The 21374-nt window shown below is 42.8% G+C and overlaps 3 protein-coding genes across 3 annotated transcripts in view; 2 read left to right on the top strand and 1 right to left on the bottom strand.

The window, feature by feature from the left end:
- The first annotated feature begins 145 nt into the window (after positions 1-145).
- On the top strand, positions 146-4830 carry trim59 (tripartite motif containing 59). Its single transcript, XM_088300850.1, has 5 exons — positions 146-396; positions 1563-1825; positions 1896-2117; positions 3137-3346; positions 4071-4830. The coding sequence occupies exons 2-5, from the start codon at positions 1571-1573 to the stop codon at positions 4638-4640; spliced, it is 1257 nt and encodes a 418-aa protein (XP_088156976.1). The 5' UTR covers positions 146-396; positions 1563-1570; the 3' UTR covers positions 4641-4830.
- Positions 4831-5940: 1110 nt separating this feature from the next.
- smc4 (structural maintenance of chromosomes 4) lies at positions 5941-20686 on the bottom strand. Its single transcript, XM_088301417.1, has 24 exons — positions 20460-20686; positions 19237-19435; positions 18424-18614; positions 17712-17903; positions 16566-16742; positions 14705-14869; positions 13758-13885; positions 13468-13608; positions 13033-13183; positions 11718-11882; positions 11000-11233; positions 10735-10920; positions 10313-10474; positions 10029-10254; positions 9862-9938; positions 9254-9406; positions 9047-9173; positions 8746-8935; positions 8529-8673; positions 8180-8353; positions 7921-8103; positions 6568-6800; positions 6320-6503; positions 5941-6227 (listed from the first exon to the last, which is right to left on the bottom strand). Exons 2-24 carry the CDS (start codon positions 19382-19384, stop codon positions 6063-6065), a joined length of 3897 nt encoding a protein of 1298 aa, XP_088157543.1. The 5' UTR covers positions 19385-19435; positions 20460-20686; the 3' UTR covers positions 5941-6062.
- Positions 20687-21040: 354 nt separating this feature from the next.
- The window catches only part of ift80 (intraflagellar transport 80 homolog (Chlamydomonas)), a 33488-nt gene continuing 33154 nt past the window's right edge, over positions 21041-21374 (top strand). The window contains exon 1 of the mRNA XM_088301422.1: positions 21041-21338. The gene's annotated coding sequence lies outside the window, so the exon portion shown is untranslated. The remainder of the gene's footprint in view (positions 21339-21374) is intronic.

Raw genomic sequence — 21374 nt, 5'->3', positions numbered from 1 at the left:
TGAGCCTATTTGTGTGTTCTTTTGAACTGAGGGTGGAAAAATACTGACTCAATTCAGCCGTTGAAGGTTCAGTCGATGTTCAAAATTAGACTGCGTGAAGCCTGATTGGTCGAAACCCACGCATGCGCACTGAGGGAAAGAAGCCGCTTTGGTGCAATCGGAAATTTGAACGATTACTAGCACCACTCTAATACCACACGGCTTGAATCCATCACATTTAAGATGCCTGGTCAACCGATTGTTTTTCTCTCTCAGCGTAAAAAACCCACACCAGAACTAAAATAAATCGTATTTTGTGGAAAGGGGCTAGGTTTTCCTAATCACTTGAATGCAACGCGAAACCAACCGGAAACGGATGAAAACTGTTTGGAAGCAACGCTGAACTTTGAGTCTAAGGTAAGTATGTAAATAATAACGAAGAAAATGTGTTAAATTTGCCGCAGAAAATTTAAGGGTAAACTGAGAACGTGACAAATAGGTGGTAGCTGAACACACAAGTGTAACGTTTTACGGACGGTGGACTGGCAGACGCCACAACTGTCTGTATTAATTAGCGCCTAATGGCGCATGGTTCTGTGGCGTTGCACTTTCAATTTAGAGTTAAATGTGTCCAAATGACGCTGGAAATGGCGGGTAGCTGTGGTCGCATTGTAGCAATTGTTTTACGGGTCCTGTAAAGGCTAATGTGGACTCAGTCTCACTAACATTCTCGACCAAGCCGAAAGTGTATTAGGGTCACTTAACAAAATTTAACCCCAATGGCTCTTCTGCCCTCCATCTCAATAGGATTTGATTAGCGCAAATAACCATATATATTCCAGCGGTTAGGTTTTTAAAAAAAAGTTTTAAGCAAATCCCCAATAAGAAAAAAAATATAAAAAGAACTTAATTTGGAATTACTCTTAGAAAAGTATTTTCCTGTGTTTTAATCTGTATAATCAGTTCCACTTTTTGAATTGAACTCCTGAAATAAACTTTTTCCCCATTAATATTCTGATTTATTCCTTGATTCAGAGACCCAACTATTGGTACCCATTAAAAAGTAATTTTCCGTATGTCCCTGTATTTCAATCACAATGTAGATATTTTGTTGACACTGGCAATGAAAATGCCCAACAATGTGCTGCAGTGTATTTGGACAACCACCATGACAAAAATTAGACATAGTACGGCTACAAGTAAGTTCACTATTGGCCTAATACTGACCTTATTTTAATGTAGCAGATCCTTGTGATTGTTGCTGATACCAGCCACTGATGCGTAAGGCAAAAAAACTCTCACATTCATAAAAAGTCGTCAGAAGTGGGCTCTACTAGGTGGCGCTTTGACATGATTTGATGTCATTGCGTTAATAGAAATTGTATACATCAAAATTAGTTGTGGTATCAGTACTCCATGTCAGTGATTACTCAAAATACTCAAGAAAAACAAAAACCTAATATAAACAAATGACAGTGTTAAACATTTTCAGCGTGTACTTGTTTTGGACGTGATTCCATTGCAAAGATGTACCTAATGTTGTGGCCACTTTTCCTCCATCTTGTCATCTCTTCCCCCTTCAGACTCCAGCATGGACAGCCTAGAGGAGGACCTGACGTGCTCTGTGTGCTTCTCAGTGTTTTTGGACCCACGGGTGTTGCCGTGCTCGCACACCTTCTGCCGCGACTGCCTGGCCGGCCTGATCGAGGTCTCGCACGACAACGCCAGTTGGCACTCACTGCGCCAGCCGCTCAAGTGCCCCCAGTGCCGCAGCATGGTAGAGCTGCCCATAGTGGGCGTGGACGCGCTTCCCATCAACTTCTCCCTGTGCGCCATCATCGAGAAGGTAGGGAAGAATCCCGGAATGTTCCTCCGTCCGACCTCTAATGGACGTGTCGCGTGTCTGTCCGTTTTAGTACCTGCGGGAGCGCGAGCCCAAACCCCCTTTGTGCCTGGATCACCCGGGGCAACCCCTCAACATGTACTGCATCCAGGACCGTAAACTAATCTGCGGCCTGTGTCTGACCGTGGGCTCGCACCAGGGCCACGCCATCGACGACTTGGAAGTGGCGGTCTCCAGAGAGAAGCAAACCCCTTTGCTCCTGCTGGAACGAATCTCTGAGTACAAATGGGGACAGGTGAGGGGAACACTCAAGAGTTACTTGCTCCTTTCCACACTGGCTGGCTTCTTCCTGCTTCTCTGTCCTGTAAAAGATCTTGGGATGAGGGCTTGAGCAAGGCCGTGTCAAAGGGAATACTAATGCAGGTTTATCAGAACCATCATGGACTAACAGATGATTTACTCACAACGGAAGATCAGGCAGGAGACTGAGAATTTTTTTTGTCACCACATATTCATATGCAGAACGCTGATCGTAATTTTGAAACTTCACGTGGGGACTAGAGCTGCAGAGTAATCGGATGGATTTGCAAGAAGACTGGAAATGTCTGTGTGGATGCTGATAATTGGTGACAAAGCAAAAATGTTGTCATCATACTGTATGTACGATGAATTCAATCATTTAATTTCAAACCAGTGGACGTCAAATATTATACTTTTTTCACTCCAAAGTTATTCTAGTTAAGGGAATAACTGTATATTACAATAGTTCCATTCGTAAAATAAAATATAAGCAAAATTGGTTTGAAAAAACAAAAACAAAAAAAAAGACGGATTTAAATGACATCTTACTTTTGTACAACTTTCTATAAATATGTTGTCAGTTAATATCATACATGAGCTTTTGGACGTTCTTTTTAAACGTATGTATTTTGGTATTGCTGTACAGCTGAGCCATAATTCATTGCAATAATACTCAGTGACCAATTTTAAGAAAAAAATGCACTCAACAAACTTTATATATAATGAAAAATGAAACTGAAACTAATAAGAAATCATGTAAAAAAAAAAAAAAATGAAGCACCCTCCAAAAAAGAATTATACAAAAATAATAAACCAGCTCTTAAATTAATGAAACTAACTAAATGGAAAAAAGTCAAAACGTAACAGAAAATAACAAAATGCCTGCACCACTTTGTGTAGTCATACTTTTGGGCCATGATTCAATTAACTGGAAACCAGTCAAGAGTGGAGTCAACTGATAGATGTTATACAGAAAAAACACCCCACCAACGTGTGTGTGTACATGTGTGTTAGGTGTGTGAGCTGGGCGAGCAGCTGGAACAGGAAAAGGCCCACTGCCAGACTGTGATAAGGCAGGATCGACATGAAGTCACTCAGTTTTTCCACACGCTGGAGACGACGCTGGCCAGGAAGAGACAAGCCTACCTGGAGATTCTGGACAAAGCCTTAGGTGACGTGTCGCAGGTCTACGACCCGCTCATCCACAGAGTCAAGGAGCTGCAGGTGCGTAGTCGTACCCCCGCCCGTTCTCCAATGCTCTCTTTCGCACTTGTGGGGCCACAATGACGGGATTAATCCTCATCGAATACAGCATCAAATTAATCGACTGTTATTTTGATAGCAATTCATCATTTGGAGAGATTCACGGATATTTGTCCCAAAAAAAAGACGCTTGCAAACATTTGATTTTACATCGTCAAAAAAGAATCAACATTTTTGCCCGTTTTCTGACATGTTGCTGATCAATCCAGTAACTGAATCGTCCCGAAGTGCTCATGGAAAAATTGTGGCCCACCCCAGCACTTAAATTGCCCACATGTACTCTGTCATGCTGACATGGCATCATTTTATGGCCAAATTTCACTTTTGCACTACTTCTTGTTGTGAGGTCAGATTTGAGGTGCTTGGCGCAGAAGTTGGAACTTGTAGTAGTCAATATATCAAGTTTTAGTTACAGTAAATATTTATATGAAAATGTAACAAAAATAACATGAAAAACAGTATGCTGGCTACCTTCTTGTGCAATGTGTTGATGTGTTATTTCGGGAACAGTTCAAAAGCTTTTGGAACATCTTAATGTCGCGCGTCAGGTGTCAGGATCGTAAACCCAGGACCCCCCCCCTGCATGTGGTTCCCTTGGAAATTTGGCCACTTGGTTTATTTTGGTGAATGCCGGAGAGGATGAACGAGGAAAAAGGCTGTGACGGTTGGTGTTGGTTTGGTCCAGGAGGAGCAGCTCAACCTTGTCTCCTTGGCGGCGTCCATTGAGGGTGAGGACTCGCCGTTGGTCTTCGTGGAGAAGGTTCACGTGCTTAGGGAGCGAGTGGACAATTTCACCGGGGCCACTCTGCCGTCCGCCCTCAACCCCTCGGTCACGCTCCGTGCGGCCGAATACCTGCGTCGGCACTGGCCCGCCGTCACTCTCGGCAGTCTGGGGGAGGCGCCGGTCCCCGACGTGCGCTGCTGCATCCAGTGCGGCAGCCTGGCGATGGAAATTGACAGCGGAATGGAGCCGGACTCCTCCTGGCTACGAGCGCTACTGCTTTTGCCGTTGATGTCAATTTTGGCGGTGGCATCGCTGTGCTGGCTCGGCAACGCTCACGTTAGCCGAGACCCGAGAGAGCTCATCGTGCCGATCTGGGACTGGGCAGAACTGGTGTACATCGCGATACAGGCACTGGTACTACAATGTCTCGGTCACATTTCGTCGATGGCAGAAATGCTCTTGCAACAGTTGACTGCCTTATTCACAAGTTTGACAGGACTGCTCAGTCTCAGCCTTTTATTTCCAAGTTGACTTGTGCTTCATTTTATGTTGGAAAGAATGCCTCTGTACAGTATTAGCAGCTTTAAAGCCGTGTTGTACACACTCCTTAATGCGATTATTTTTTTTCATCCTTTCTTAGAACTGCTTATAAAATCTGTTAAATATGTCGCAAAATTTCAACTTTTTCATGTTGGACAATAAAGTTGTTTTTCTAACTCCATCTGTCCTGCTTATCCTCACTACAGTTGCAATTAGGATGGCGCCTCGCCAAGATTCTGACATCTTAAAACCAGCCTGCTATCATGATTGTATAAACTTCAGGTCATTTGGTGAATTATTTTTAGAATATTCATTTATTTTTAGACTTCAGATTGATTGAAAGGAATACTCACCCCCAAATCAACGTGTTTGTTCGTTGAGAAACTGTATAAATGGGTGTCTACTCATGCTGTCTTTTTGTCCCGTTCATCATTTTGGCATTTTTGCTGAAATCTTCAATTTGGGGCAAAAAAAAAAAAAAACATCTGTATGGTGCCATCCTCTGGTGAAACACTCCACTGCATGTGAATTTGGCCTTCTGTGCTGATTGGACTAGCAGGGAATCCTGACGTCACTTCCGGAATTTTGACGGTCGCTCTGTCTCACGCCGTCATAACAAGTTGGAATCGTATCGTTTGTCACTGCTGCGCTCAATTACAGCCAGACCACGCCCGAGCCTCACCCGCTTCATAATGGTCTTCCCCTTTTGAGCGTCTTTTTCAAATATTAGTGAGCAGTGGGGTAAGAGTCTGGGATAGGAATGAGTACCCATTTCAGATATTTTTATGCCAATCAAGACCTGGAATCAGTGACCGTCTAAATTCATAGGCTGGGTCTTCCGAAGGCTGCCACTTGCAAGCGCAACTCGGCCACACGTAGTGTACAAATGCGCCAATTTATGTGGTCCACGGATGCTCCATGAGAGGCCTTTGAAGGCGACGAAGGACCCAGCCTGCTAATTGGTTTTATTGAATTTGGATATCACGTGCGGTCGAGTCGCGCTAAAAGTAACAGAAATAAAACCTTCGGAGGATGCAGCCTGTGAATTTGCACACAGCAAGTGTTTTAACCCCGCTTTCCGGCCCTCGTTCTGATCTTTTTTTTTTTTGGCAGCAGTTCATAGAAAATTTGCATGTATCAACGTTCTTTTAATTACTTATTGATGTAAATTTGACTTGATTTATGAAAAAAAAATAAAAAAGCAAAGCAAAAGTCTGGCATTTTAGAGATAGCCAAGAGGCGCCAACCGCTATTCTCTCCATGTGGCCCACATTGACCATGTGAGTTGTAGTTCAAATGTAAATCTTTATTTCCAGAGTGTATAAAATAGCAGCGTTTCATTGTACAATACAATACATTGTTCAAGACCAAACTATTTACAAGAGGAAAGCGGCGCTTCAAGCGAGAGCGCTCCTAGGCAGTGATGGCATCGTGGTCTCGAAACACGATAGTTTTGGGGTTGATCCCGACACTCTTGGTGGTGTTGTGCGTCTTGTAGATGCCTATGAGGCGGTCGGCGATCTCAAACATGTTGTTCCTCAGTGAGATGATGATGAACTGAGCGTTCTTGGTTTGCTCCTGCGGGCGGACAAAAAAAAAAAAAAAAAAGCGGTGCTGAAAATCAGACTCGCAAGGTCGCTAAAAAGGACACCTGGCTTGGTGCTACTCACATAGATGTAACACGCCACGATGGAGACGTTCTTGAAATCCAGCGCCGCGTCGATCTCATCCATGAAATAGAGCGGTGTGGGCTTGTAGTGGTGCAGGGCGAACACCAGCGCCAAGGAGCTGAGGGTCTTCTCTCCTCCCGACAGGTTGAAGATCTTTTTCCAGCTCTTCTTTGGAGGACGCACACTGCTCGCACACAAAGTTGAGTGTCAGGAGAAGGGGACCATGCAGAAAAACAAATGACACCCACCTGAACATGATGCCCTCCGAGAAGGGATCCAGACTGTCCACCAGCTCCAGCTCGGCGTCGCCCCCCAGCGTCAGCATTTGGTAGTTCTCCTTCAGCTTGTTGGTAATCATGTTGAAACCGCTCATGAACTCGCTGAGACGCTGCTTGCACAGGTCCTCGTAGCTGCGCTTGAAATTGTCTCGATGGTTGGTGATCTCGTCCAGCTGGGCCACACGCTGCAGGTACTGCTCCTCCTGCACGCCGCCGCCACAAAATAGTCGATCAAAGTTAACGGTCCGTTATCTGCCACCGGTATGCCTTCAGAGTAAATGCGGAGCTGATTTCGGCCGAGTCGTCAGTCAATCAAAAGGAGCCCTCCACTCACGCAGGTGCAGTCATCAAGATTTTGAGGTAATTACCGGATCTTAACGAAATAGTTTGTGCAACAGCATAAGAACACCTGGTCACACATAGGATTGAACAATTTAACCAAATTCAAAATCAACATCATAATGGAGCAGAGTGCAATTTTCAAAGTGCAAAGGCTGCAATTTGAAAAAGAGAGGGGGGAAAAAAAAATAATAATATAAAAAATAAAATAATTTTGGTCGGTAAGTAGGGGTTATTTTTGAATATATATTTTATTCATTTGTATTGTGTCTAGATAAGTTCAGTGGCGACGAAGTGCAGTCCAGTTCGTCACGTGGAATTGTTTCATGAAAAATTTAAAGTGATGAAGTCAAGTTTGCATCACACTGGTCAACAGAAAACTTCAATCACAGATGGTTTTAAGTCCCAAAATTTATTTTTGACACTCAAAAAATAAATAAAAGTCTTTAATTTTTTTCTAGTGCCTCAGGATTGACGCATAAAATTTTGCGCACTACGGATTTGACCGTGTGTTGTCATTTATAGCGGTAAAAAAAAAAATTAAATACTGAATGAATGAATGAAATGAACCGAACCCTTAATTCATAAATATTACTATTCGAGATATATTATAAAAACCTGATGATTGATTTGCCTTTATTTGATCAGAAAATGTAACCTTTAAAACAAAAATAAATAGTTAAGTATAATAAATCTGAGTGTCTTTTAAAACAGATTCATTTCTAGCTCATATTGGGAAGAGGACACTTAAAAATGATCGCACTATTAAGGGGAAAAAAATTGCAATTTGATTTTGAAAAAGCTCTATTTCTGAATCACAAAAACCACAGATAATTTGACTTAGACCCCCGCCCAAGCTCAAAGGGAGTAGCACGGTTTGCGTGCATCTTTAATTCTAAATATACAGACTGAATTCCACCTTGAGGGATTGTCATCAGAATAAATCAATGTTTGCAGAGAAATGCTATACAGGAAAGCTCGTACCTTCTTCTTGTACTCGACGATGGCGCCTAGGTTGGGCTTCATTTGAGCACACTTGGTCTCCAAGGTGATCATCTTGTTGATGATGACGTTGGGGTTGGAGATGTCGTCGAGCTCCTCGACCGCGAGGACGGGCAGCTCCTCAGCCGGCGCGCCCTCCACGGCGTGCAGGGAGAGCTTTGAGGCCTGGGGAACGTCAGCAGCCGTTAGCGTGTTGCCGAGGACGCCTTGGCGACTTTCGCCACGCTTAGGCGCCCCCCACCTCCTTCTGCCAATGTTTGATCTTGTTGTTGTGTTCGCTGACGGCGGCCTCCATCTGCTCCACGCGCAGCCGCACACTCAGCGACTGCTCCTGCAGGGCGTGTTCCTGCTGCTGCAGGACATTGATCTCCTTCGCCACCGTCTGGTACTGCTCTTGCACCTCGGGGAGCGCCGCCTGGACATTTTAAGGGGATTCATTCCGTCATATCTGCCACGAGTTAGATGTGGCGGTTCAACCAAACAGGCAAGAGGTTTCGCCTTGTACAAGCACGTGTGCAAATGATCACGAGCGTCTCGTCTCAACCTCAATTTGAGTCAGGAAAACCCCTGCAAATAGGACATGCTCTGACCTCAGCTTCTTGACAAGCTTTCATGATCTCTCCCGCCTCGTCCTCGAGTTTCTTCAATTGCTCTTTGAACGCCGCCAAAGACTTCTCGTTGTCGTCCATCTCCGTCTGAATGCGAGTCACGCTGTCCTCGCACTTCTTCAGGTTGCTGCCCAGACATGACAGAGTCGTCAACATCAACGTGGGGGGGTGGTCTCTCGTGCAGAGAACTGGCGCTTACCGGTCTGCCGTCTTGATGGCGACCTTCGCCTTGGTGATGGAGGACGAGCATTCGTCGAGAGCTTTGTTGATGTTGTCCAGCTTGTCCTGCTGAGCCTTCAGCTTGTGGCTGTTGATGTCCACGATCAGGTTGTGGAGCCGTTTCACCTCGTTTTCCACTTTGCCAGCTTTACTGGACGCAGCTTCGAAGTCTGGAAAACATAATGGTCATGTTTTGCCAGATGTGGGATCACAAATAAAAGTTAAGGCAAATTAGGGCTGCACCGATATGCTTACGATAGAGAAAAGGAGTTTTGCCGCACCTTTTTTGAAGGCCTCCAGACTCTTTTGCATCTGCTTCTGCTTGGTCTTGTCCGGGGCAGCAGCCAGCACGTTGGCCTCCAGTTCCTTCATCTGGCCCTTGAGGTGGCTCTCCTGGTCGGCCAAACTCTGGAGGACACCAAAAGGAAGACTTGTTGGAGGCGACGGCGCCCGCTACGTTCGATCAAGAGGATTTTTTTTCTACGTACGGTCATGCTGTTGGCGTATTTTTCCAGTGTGTTCTTCATGTCGCGCAGCTGAGAGCGGATACGCTGGACGTTCTCCTCCAACTGCAGCTTCCTCTCCTGGCAGCCCTGCAGCTTTGTCACGTTCTCGTTCAGCTTAATCTCCATGCGGTCGAGCTGCGGACACGCACATGTCGTCAGGTTCCACAAGCAGACCTTGACGAATTATGGCGCCCCCAAAATCACATCCGGTCCGTCCACAGTTCCAACAATCAGACACTGTTTTTTTTTTTTTAAATTAAAAACAACTTAAAACATGCAGTACTTTTCTTTGGAATGCAATAACTTGTGTCTTCAGTGTTGCCATACTAGCAACATTCACTATATTCCATTACTTTTTCCGCTCCCGCAAGCATCTTTTTTTTTCAAGTGACTCTTGACAATGCTGACCGTGGTCTTAATGTTAACAGTTATTGCTAGGTAGGGTTGTTTAATTAATGGAAATTCAATTATGATTATTACACAAAATTACTACAAAACTATTAAATCCGGCATGATTAAAATGAACTACTTTCAACAAGAATGACTGCTCAGAGATGTGTGATGATTCTACTCGACTACTTTGTACATACCTCCACCTGCGAGACCTCAGTGTTGAGAGAAGAGCCCATCCGGCCCTTCATCACTCGCCCCCCTCCAGTCATTGTTCCTGTCGGGACACATTTGAGCACGCATGAGGAAAAGTGCCGTGAGAAACGTGACATGTTGACGTTTGGGAGCGAAACAACAGCTCACCCACCGGCCATCTCGATGATCTGGCCCTTAAGGGTGACCACTCTCCAGCGCTTGTCTCTCTGGAAGGCCATCCTCGTTGCCTGCTCCATGTCCTGGGCCACCAAAGTGTCCCGCAGGGCGAAATAGAAGGCTGGCCGCACGCTGGTGTCATTCACTCTCACCATGTCAAAGAGACGGGGGCTGTCCTCTGGGGTGCGGATCGGGCCCATGTTCTTTTCCCACACCTTCATCTGAGGAGAGATAGAACGTCAGAACAAAAAGCCGGAGTTGAGCATTAAGTACATTTACCTTGTCAAGGCCAATGAAGGTGGCCACGCCGATGTTCTGCTCTTTGAGGAACGTGACACATTTCTGAGCCGTGTCGATGGTGTCCACCAAGATGTGGTCCAGAGCGCCGCAACTGGAGGAAATGGCCACGTCGTACTTCTCATCGATGGCTCCCAGGTCTCCCTGAATAGCAATCGCAATCAAGCTGAGATAGGCCACAGGAAAAAGATGGATGGGAAGAAACAACAAAGCTCTCTGTGGCATTTTAATGATCTTTGAATGGTGTCTTTAAGGATTACATGTCATTCTCACGGGTAATTAGGGCCTTCATTTTCAAACTTCTCATTTAAGACTTTATACTATGCTGAAACATCACGGAGGGCACTTGAGTATATCCCAGCAACAGCACGTGGCTTGACACAAAATCCAGCATTTTTCCTTACCAGTCTTCCAAGAATACCAGGAATCTTGCCACTCCTTTTCTGATACATGAGTGCATCCAGGACCTTGCCCCGACTGCGGTTGGAGGACAGAGAGGTCTTTGCCTCGTCCACCTTCTGCCTCATTTCCCTCACGATCTGATGTGTGTCATTATCCATCTTTGTCAGCTGCTGCAGCTCTTCCTCATCCTGCAGAGAAAAACGGCCGCTCCGTAATGACTCTCCGTTCCTACATACAATAAAGCAAAGCATGTAACGGTTCTCCCACCTTCTTCAGTTCTTTCTCCCTCTGCGGTATGTTGACTTCCAGTTCTTTAATAGCGGCACGGCGCTCCCGCAGCGTGTCCGATGTGGTCTGTAGGGTCTGTTTGGCGGAGTTGAGCTGCGTCACAGCCGTGTTGTGGCGGCTCATGTAGATGTCAAGCTCCGACTGCGCCAGGTCCATACGAGAGCGCGTCTCGTTCACGGCCTTACTCAGCTCCATCAGCTCTTTCTCTTTGGTCTGACGATGGGAAGCACACATGAGGTGCATGATATTAGTGAAATGTTTTTCAAAAAAGGACTTCCTCCACTATATTGCATCTATCGTTTGCATCCAGGCTATATCGCAAATTTTTAAGACATTGTGTTTTGTGTGTGGTTTTAGATTATACATGCAAATCCCATCTATGGTGCTTTACATTATATGCTATTGTTAAGCAGGTGGGCTTTTTTTTTGTTCGGAAAAAATAGAAGTTGTTGTTGAATATTTCAGTTTTGATAAATACTCCGTGCTTAATACTCCTTGGTTTTGTATGTCAATTTTGGAGTAAATCCTCATGGGAGTAAGAAATTAACAGCTTGAAACAAGAACTGGAATATTTGGAAAACGTTTTTTTTTTTAAACAAGTCAAAAATGTCCTTAAATGTGTGGGAGTGCTAAAATCATTTGTAAAAATGTATGCGCATCCCCTGTAATAAACAGATAAAAATCGCCATTTTCATACCTCCTTGTCTTGTTGCAAGCCGCTCGTCTCTTCTTTTAGACTCGCCATCACCTCCTTGAGTTTCTCCTCCTCTTTCCCCTTCTGCTTCTCCAGCTCTTCTTTGCGAGTGGTGGCCTCCGAGATGGCCTTTTCACTGTTGGCGGGAACACCGCGCACCTCTTCCAGCTAAAAGGAGCCAAACACAACAAAAATTCATCTTCTATTGACAGAGGCGACAAAAGAAACCAGAGTATAGAGGGCAAAGGGTGTAGATTAAGTGCTCTGTGCCTGTTATGAAGGCACGAGCGCCGGTTGAGAGTGGCACTGCGAGTGGGGTGTTTTGTGCGTGGGGTTAACAGCGGGTGAAATGTGAACATGGCTGTCGGGAGTGTAACACAAGCCAGGCCATAGTTGACTTGCGTGCAGCAGAACACTGCTCCCCTGAGGGGATCTGCCTGCCCTTACCCCCCAAATCAACACATCTCCACAGCGCTGCCACTAGATGTGCAGTACATATGTATACAATGTGACACTTATCTGAACTGTTTGTTCGTCCTTGTTCAAGCCTGCGCGTGTGTGCGTGTGTGTGTCCATGACGCACGCTGGGGATATGAATCCACTTGTCCGGCTCTTGACAGCCCCCTAGTGGATACTTTGGGCGATCTACTTCTTGCTGCCTTTAAAATGTGATTTACAGCGTGAAACGTTTTATGTTGTTTTTACAACAACTCAGTAGTTTTCCGACTGAGAAAAAAAATATGATGAATTAAAGTAGGCTCACAGTATATAGATGTTACATTTTTATGGACTGGGGTTTGTTTAACAGGAGCCATGTACCAATTAGTTTACACCAAGGGGCCTATTTTTTTTAATATTTTTATGCTGTACTGTACTTTGCTTTTTTACAGAATGGACTGTTTTCTTTTTAATAGTTGGGAATGTGTGAAGCAATACAAAACAAATTTTGCATTTATCAAGTCATTAATTTTCCGTAAAAAAAAAACAAAAACAAAGGCATTTGTAAATACCGAGGCATACTTACAGTTCCATTGTGTTTTTCTCTTACTCACAGAATATTACAGTAATTACAATAATTTGTGTTCCCGTTAGCAGGAAACTGAGTGCCCATAATGCTTGCAGGCCAGAGGGCAAAAAATTATTAAATAAATAGAGCACCACACTACTTCTTGACTCATAGTGCAAATCTGTGTCTATTGTTGGGTTTCTACAGTAAACATGAAAGTTGCTCACTTGAACAGTGAAACAGAACAACAATATACCAGATCCAATGAATGAATCCCGAACTGAATGAAAACAATTTCAAAGGCGTACACACCTTTTCTTTATCCTTCTCCAGCTGCTTCTGCAACTTCTTGTTCTTGCTTTTAGAGTGTTTGATCTTCTCACGCACTTCAACATCCTGCAAATCTAACTGGGTGAACGTCTCCTTCTGGGTCTCAATGTACTTGTTGAGCTTGTTCTGTTTCCTGGTGGAGGAACATTGTTTTTGAATTGGGCAAAAACTTGCAGTATTTGACCCCCCCCCCCCTCAACCCCCCCCCACCTCCCTCAAATACAATTCTACGGGAAATAGTCCAGAGAACAACTCCAGTGCAAAGTGGTTGAGGTTAAAAAAAAAATCTAGATTTGATCAATTTTTATATTTTATGCAGTACGGGTAGATCATATTTCCCTTCAAGGACGATAATCCTACTATTTTTAGAGGGAAAGAAACAAATTGAGAAAAGAGCAACAAGGGCAAAGGTCTTACTTCTCCACATTTTTAAGCTCTTGATTCATTTTTTCCATCTCTTGAGATATCTTAGCAGTTTTCTCTGTAAGTTCTTTGTTGTCCTCTAAGATGTTCTGCTTTTCCTGCTCTTTATCCACCACACGCTTTTGCAGATCATGACTAATGAACAGGAACAGATAGAAGGGGGACAAAATAGCAGTGACGAGTGACACTGGATGATCAGATGCTTGCATTTTGATATACTGGATCATATATGATTTGCTTGACTTTGCACAGACCACAAACACAACAAAGGCCGGTGCACTTACACATAATATTGGCAGAGGCAACTCTTGTGTTTGAAGATGTCATTTTCCAAAGTGAGAAACTCCACAGCTTTGTTCTTTTCTCCCTCCAGAGCGTTCTTTTCCTTCTCCACGAGCTTGACCCGGTTGAGCTAAGGGAGCGAACATGACCACTTAATATCAAGCCACAGACCACGTGCATTAGCAGCATATTTACAAGATAATACAGCGGAACTGGCAGAGTTCAACACAATCCGTTGTGTGTGCTGCTGTTCTAAATTCAACACCCCGTCCCCGCCCCCCCGTCACTGGTCGGAAATACTGTAATGTAACATGAACTAATTCAGACTCAGAATGCCACTTTGATAAAATTGGGTTAATTGTACAGGCATTTTAAGTAATGTTTTAAATCTACTTTACAAAGGTAATCCCTGTATAAAAACGGACTCCTTGAAGACACTTGACAAATAAATGAATGGTTGCCAAAGTGATCGTGTCACCTAGTGGCATTACTGGAATCAAGTGTTACGCTTAAATTTTAAAAAATATTTAGTGTATGCTACTGATATTTAAATAATGCATAGATTGTAGTGTGTGCGCACAGACCCTTTTCTGTCACAGGATGTTGCATTTCAAGCTCTATGGTTATGATTACATGGGTACGCTTTCCCGCCACTGGTATCCTCTGCAGTGGGCCAAAAAAAAAAAAGATTTTTTTTTTTTGCTGAGCTCTTAAGTTTCTAACTTTTGGGGCATTCAACGTTGGAGGTTACACTGTATTTTAACATTGTGTTTTATTATTGGGACAAAACAATAACTGCTGAAATTTTAAAGAATAAAATAAATTAAAAAAAATAAAATAAAAGATCGTAGCTTGTCTCATCCGCCAAAACTGCACACAAACACACACTCCTCTCAATGTGAAACAAGAAAAATTCGGGACACAGGAAGAATGAATGAGGATAAATCACCTTCTCCCCTCTTTGTTCATTAAGCAGTTCAATTCTGCGGGCCAGGGTTTGGATGGGCTCCTTGAGGCGACAGGAGCCAATAATGTCCTCCAGGTACTCCAGCATTCCCTCGTCATGCTCCGTCTGACCTTTGGGCTTCATCATGGCAATTTGCTCCACCTCACCCTAAGCACCAGCAAAGAAAACACATCTGAGAAGGTGACTCCAGTCGAAATAATCACTATTATAATGAAATAAAATAGAAACAAATTGATATTTTTCTGAAACAATTTAATATTAATTAGTCATACACAAAAAATATTATTTATACAATTATGCACAAGGGATAAAATGTATTTCTCTATTTTGTGACAGTCAGAACAATTTATTGGGTTACAGTTGGTTGAATAGTAAATTGATTTTTTAATTCCTCCTATTATTTTGTTATTATTATTACTAGTAACAGATGCAAATATCTTATCAAGAAAATATTCGATGTGAAACAAAGGTCTATATTATCTAATCATGTGTAAATTAATTCTAGCCTCTTCAAGCGCCCACAAACATGTCAGGGACATTTTTTCTAGTCTAAGAAGACATCTGATTATAAGTTTAATTGTATTCACTAGATAAATGACAGCCTTGGGTGAGATCCTTTTCAAGCTAAACACAAATTTAGTCTAGATGATGTAAAACCCAATGGCTCTCTTTGTGTGTAAAAAGGGGGGGGGCAGCTCACATCTTACTTTTATGTATAAAAATAAAAGAGAAGCCAGCAGGAGACAAAAATCCCCCATGTCATCCTGCTCTGACCAGTGCACTAAATAGACAGCTTCCCCTTAGCCAGAGGCCTGGAAAAATGACCTTGGAGAACAAGCCTAATCCTCTTCCCATAGCCATGCAGCCATGTCACAGACAGATCTGAAAATCTAACACCCAAGGACAGCAAGAGTCATCATGAATACACACACACAAACATGTGCACCCCCCCCCCCCCACACACACACACACGCACACAGGGGGAAGCAAGACACTTGTAACCAACCAGCAAACCACAAAGGCACAGTGAAGGGTAAAAAGTGAATGTTCACCAGAAACTAGCGCACCGTGTAAAACAATTAGAATTCCAGCGACAACACATTGAAATCGGCCATTTGGTGTTACTCTGACACAAGCCATCACCCCATGAGTTTCGAGTTAATCAGTAATAATGTTTGGCACACACGTGTAACACAATCACAGCAGCACAAGTGTGACCGGCAAACTGCTTCAAACTCAGTTCAACAATGAAACCTTTTTTCTTTTTTTAAAATTGATCAATTAAAACTGGTCAAAAACAAGCCAAGACATGCAGATCATAGATTTACATTGACAGAAATTCAAGTAAAAAAATGAAGTGATGACGGAGGGTGTTTGATCCAGCCACATTGAAGCAGCACTGCAAATACTGGGGTTCGTCAATCACGCCAATATTTACGTGCTGCTAAAGCGTGACAGGTACAGAATGAGTAATCTGACTGCCACCTTTTATTTAATTAATTAATCCAAACTTCCCACTGAACCAAAACAAAACAGTTGATAAAATCATCTTATGGATTAAAAAATGCATTTCCTTAAAATTCTAAAGCAGCAAATAATGGTTCGCACTTTCTGCATATTGTATCAAACCATGATGCGCTGCTATAGCACTCTAAGGGCTGTAGGAGGGCAGGTTCTTTGTGATTGCAACAGGTCCATTCCACAGACAAAAACAGCAGAGCAACATCTGACTGCATGAAGTATACAAGTGAGAAATCTCACACAGATTCTAATGTCGCAGTCAGGATTAAAAAAAAAAAAAAAAGAGGTCAGGATTGCAGCAGGGAAATAATTGACAGGTTACCTGTAGGATGAGAAATCTATTGTGGTCCAAGTCGATGCCGTGGCTTCGGAGCAAAGTGCCCACTTCTTTGAATGTGGCTTTTTTGCCATTGATATAGTATGCTGAAGAATTATCTTTGTGGGCGCTCCTGGAAACATAGAACTTGCTGTTGGGGATGACTTCGTAGTCATCTCCTTCCTGACTCAGAAAGGGAGGGGGGAGGTGCAGAAGACACACAGCAGTTTAGGCCACTACAGTTTAGGAGAGAATCAAACAGCTTCCACACATCAAAACTCATTCTTATGAGAGTGAGAAATACTGATAAGATTTTTCAACAGATTCAGTTACATACACTCAGGGTAACTGGGAAAAAAAAGCTGAGGGCACAAGGCTTACATCATAGCAAAAGCAGCAAAACCTAAGTGCAATTAATTTAAATTCTCTAAAACAGCATATCTTATATTTTACATCTAGAAAAATACAAAAACTGTTGAATGACGATCATTTTTCATTTTGCTTAAAATTTTCGCTTTAGAGTCACGAATGTTGAGTTGTGTACACCACTTTTAAAGAAGACAAAACAACTCAGAAAGAGGAATTGATCAGATGAGAAGTTTAAAGCATTAAGCCATTAAAAAAATATTCTTGCCATTTTATTTCACTTTATTTTTGAGAAAACAGAAAACTAAGGAGAGAAATGCACTCAAAGCAAAAAAAATAAACACACCTCGGCAAGAAACATATTACACACGAGCTCATTTTTAAAATTATTTTCCATTTTTAAGTCTTGTGAAATGTAATTTTTAATTTAAGCTAACTACCTTGGTAATGTTCACTGGTGCCAACAATTAAACAGCCTAAAAACAATATGGTAAATTCTTGAAAAAAATATTTTAAAATAATAGGAAGGCTCTATGGCTATATGAATGGTGTGTGACTGTGTGTGGGTGTTAAATGTCACTTCCCTGACTGATATGTGTCGATGTTCAGTCATTTATGTTCTAAGAGTTTGCCAATATTAATTCAAATGAACTGGCTCAAAGAAATTGCTTTAAAACTCAATGGAAAAAAAATAAGTGAAAAATATTTCAAACTGAATTTTGAAAGGATAGTGAGTATATGGGTGTAGTGTGACAGCAGCAGAGAGATATCTGTATATATTTATACCTTATCAATAATCTTTTGAAAATGCACCTCCACAGTACAGCTTTGCACGTCCTTGTGCTGATCAGAACTGTGGATAAGGACCGACAGCTTTTTTGATCGGATCTTTTGAGCTCTGTATCCAAACACAAATAGCATGGAGTCGATCACATTGGACTTGCCACTTCCATTCGGACCAATGATGCAGGAAAAGCGCTGCGGGACAGGAAAGGGTTAAAAATAAATGCAGAAAAAAAATTCCCGCAAATTATAAAGGAACTGTAAATGTCAAAACTGATTTTTTTTTTATTTGCACAGTCCACACCACATGATGGCCATGAGTGTGTATTGTGAGTGTGTGAGTGTGTGTGAGTGTAGTCAGGTTATTTTTTTCCCCTCCAGCATACATTTGTAAAACCGGCTGAAAACATGGAAAAAACAATTTGCAAAAATACACACGTCAGAAAAACTTCAAAGATGCACAAAACAAATTTTAAAGACAATCACTTTTACCCCGGTTTAAAAAAATGTTTAAGAAATTACACTGCAAAAATGATGATGCAGAACAATATGTGCAACTTTTCTGAGTCTACCATGACACATACGAACATTTGCATTACAAAAGACACTCACTGTGACTCCAAAAACAAAACAGCATGTGTCATGCAGGTCTCAATTAGACGTGTGTCTCTTGTGTGTGCGTGTGTTTTTATTTATTTATTTTTTTGGGTCGTACCTTGTGAAAGGGCCCCAGAATCTGCTCGCCTGCGTACGACTTGAAGTTGCGATTGACTAAATGCGTTATCATGAGGCGAGGAGCGCCCGGCTCGTTGGTCATGGCTGGGGGCGGGGGTGGAGGGATGCTACCGAGAATCTCCTCCAAAGGGCGACTATCAACCGCCTCGGCAGCCTCCCCGACAGGCGGATCTGTGGCACAGGCAAAAAAAAAAAAAAAGAAAAAAAAAGTACAATTTTTATTCCCCCCCCACCCGGCAACTGCGTGCGCGAGTGAGCGCTTTCATATGGGGGAGGGGTGGCAGATCACCCCCCCCCTAAAAAACACAAACAAAACAAGTTTTATCGACTACAAGGCTCCTTTTAGATATCCTTTTTTTCTAGTTCGTGACAGAGTGGCTCAAAATCAAGAGGGGGGGGCAAACTCTTGTTTTGTTGCCAACACAGCAAAGCCCCCCAACGACCTACCCAAACAAGCTCCGAGTGTCTCATCCACTAACAAACTACAATGACACATTATTGACAGAATAACAAACATACGCCCCTCACGTTATCTACTACCAAGTCATAAGAATATGAACAAATTTAACAGTCAACCTGGAACACTCGACGCGTCAAATGAACATTTATTGTTTACCGGCGTACTAAAACGGGGGGTGGGGGGAAGCAGCCATTCTAATAACGAAGGTAGAGAGTAGGAAAAAAATAATGACGCTCCACAAATGGACCACGAACGCCACCGAGTGAACACAACTTGTTTTGGGATTGAGACACGTATACACACAAGGAGAAAATACAAGCCTTTGTTACTTGCCAGTTGTAGGCGGCGGTGGTGCCTTCTCTCCCTGGCCATTTGAGCGGCTTCCTCGGGGGGTTCCGTCCAGCTCGTCCTCGGAGTCATCCCGAGGCTCCGAACCCTTTCGAGCGGCCGCGGTGGAGCTCTTTGCACTTTTAGATGGCATGATTTGAAGTCCGAAGGAGGGGGGTGGTGGGTGTAATGGGGGTGGGGGGCACTGGTTTAAAAAAAAAAGGCAAAGAGGCATATCGGTGAGTGGGGTTGGAGCCTGTCAATCTCCCTCATTTTTTTTCTTTCCTGATGGCCAACATCCACTTGGGACATTTTTCCAACCAGTGTGTCAAAGTAACCTAATGGGATGAATTCTTTAATAAAGTCGCCATTTTAACCATTTTAATTACCTGCCCAATAGTAAAAACTAGAGTGAAAACTCGACGCAAACTTTCTTTTTAAAATAGCAATATTACTGGAAATATGTCTTAGCTGAAGAGTATTTTTTAAGTAACTTTTTTTAACATTAATCCAAACTGGCATAACTCCAAAAACTGTATTCGTGTGGAGATCGACGCACTGGTATATATACAATGTAAAACGTTGACCTAAAACGAATAATAACGTTGTAATTCTCTTTAATTATACGGAAGATGGTTAAATAAGCAAACAAGTTACAGCGATTTGACCCCCTCCGAAAACTAAACTAGTCGAGATTTTGAAGATGCGTTTTTTTTGCCACGTAACTACTTTATTTTCACGTCGCTACATTTTACTGTTAACAACCTCGGCGAATGTAAAGTTAGCTACCCGGCTAACTTTGCGCTAACAAACGATGTGAAAAGATTGGTGACGAGGCAGCGTTATTGGCCGCGAGTTTAAAAATGTTCGTGTTAATTCTAAATTAATTTAAACGTTGCATTTTCACTTAAATTGTTCTTTTCGCTAGGCGAGCCGTTGTATCTCGTATTTAAGCGTACACAAGCATTCACTATATTAACATTAGCCAAGCTGGAAACTACTGTGTTGCTTTTAAGATGATGAGTTTCTAAACGTAAAATAAAAAGCTATGTGAGCATTATAGCGTCGGGTAACAAAAGAGGTCTCGATTAACATTACGCATTTGCGATTTCGATTATATTTTGGAAAAGTGTAGTCGGGTGAAGAAAAATACGATTTTCAAGTGACGCATTTCAGCAAATAGACGGAACCCAGCCACTAAGTTATTTTTCGCGGGCTTCTTCGTGTACCTTCCGCAAAATCTTTCTCAACAGTCGCTTCTCCGGTCCAAAAGCACTGTGGTAAAAATAGCGGCAAATCCAAAATTGGTGAAAAATAATCCAGAAAATTCAGATCGATGACATGTCGCGCGGCTGGTCGACTTGGAGAAGTCCAACTTGTAAATGGCGCCTAAACTGAGCTGTCGAACCACATTCGTTACAAACTGACGCAAGGCACCATGGGCACCAAAGGGCAAAGGGAAAAAAATTCAAAAAAGGGGACGAAGCCAACTCCACCGTGCACTCCCTCCGCAGACCAAACGCATTTCTCCAGAAAGCACGAAACACCGCCCCAAATTAAAACCAATTTTATATGCATGTACAATTTTCTACATTTTGTTGTCTGATTAAAAACTTTCTTTCTTCGTTTACGTTGAAATGTTCGTTTGGTTACGTGAGCAAAAAGTCAACAACCGACACCCAACACGGCGTATACGTAGGTTTTATTATTTTATGTGAGTTATTTTTTGGTTGTTTTCAATTATAATTTAAATGCATATATTTTAGACAAATAGGACAATATGTGTCACGCTATTTCGAAATGACCGTTGTCAAGGAAGCGATTTTGAACTCTCGCGAGATCTCAGACCATGGAGCTGTGACACAGACGAATGGCTACCGGTGGCTATCTGTGATTGCAAACTGAGTTGCAAGCTCGTTGTCTCGACTGCACAACTTTTTTTTGCCGGTCTACATGTGACTCGGGGATCGACTGTTGCACCGCGGTAACATACTTTTTTAATGGCAGAACGATGGCCATTTTAAACGGTAGCCCCAGCTAACGTTATAGCATCACGTCACAGCCGATATTCCGCCAACATAAGAGGATTTGATATTCGCAACAGTCAGGTAACGCAGCAACTACGCTGGTGTCGTCCACCGTCA

The sequence above is a fragment of the Idiotropiscis lumnitzeri genome, chromosome 7, assembly GCF_059441095.1.
Source record: "Idiotropiscis lumnitzeri isolate Australia: NSW breed Sydney's pygmy pipehorse chromosome 7, RoL_Ilum_1.0, whole genome shotgun sequence".
Taxonomy (NCBI): domain Eukaryota; kingdom Metazoa; phylum Chordata; class Actinopteri; order Syngnathiformes; family Syngnathidae; genus Idiotropiscis; species Idiotropiscis lumnitzeri.
Note: the sequence above shows the minus strand (reverse complement) of the source record. Positions and strands in the feature narration are given on the sequence as shown.

Coding starts and splice junctions, on each gene's coding strand:
- trim59 (XM_088300850.1), top strand. CDS start 1,571: ATGGACAGCCTAGAGGAGGACCTGACGTGCTCTGTGTGCTTCTCAGTG. Junction 1,826..1,895: donor TGTGCGCCATCATCGAGAAG/GTAGGGAAGAAT, acceptor TGTCCGTTTTAG/TACCTGCGGGAGCGCGAGCC. Junction 2,118..3,136: donor CTGAGTACAAATGGGGACAG/GTGAGGGGAACA, acceptor CATGTGTGTTAG/GTGTGTGAGCTGGGCGAGCA.
- smc4 (XM_088301417.1), bottom strand. CDS start 19,384: ATGCCATCTAAAAGTGCAAAGAGCTCCACCGCGGCCGCTCGAAAGGGT. Junction 13,609..13,757: donor TGCCTCTGCCAATATTATGT/GTAAGTGCACCG, acceptor CCTGTTCATTAG/TCATGATCTGCAAAAGCGTG. Junction 10,475..10,734: donor CTGGTATTCTTGGAAGACTG/GTAAGGAAAAAT, acceptor ATTGCTATTCAG/GGAGACCTGGGAGCCATCGA.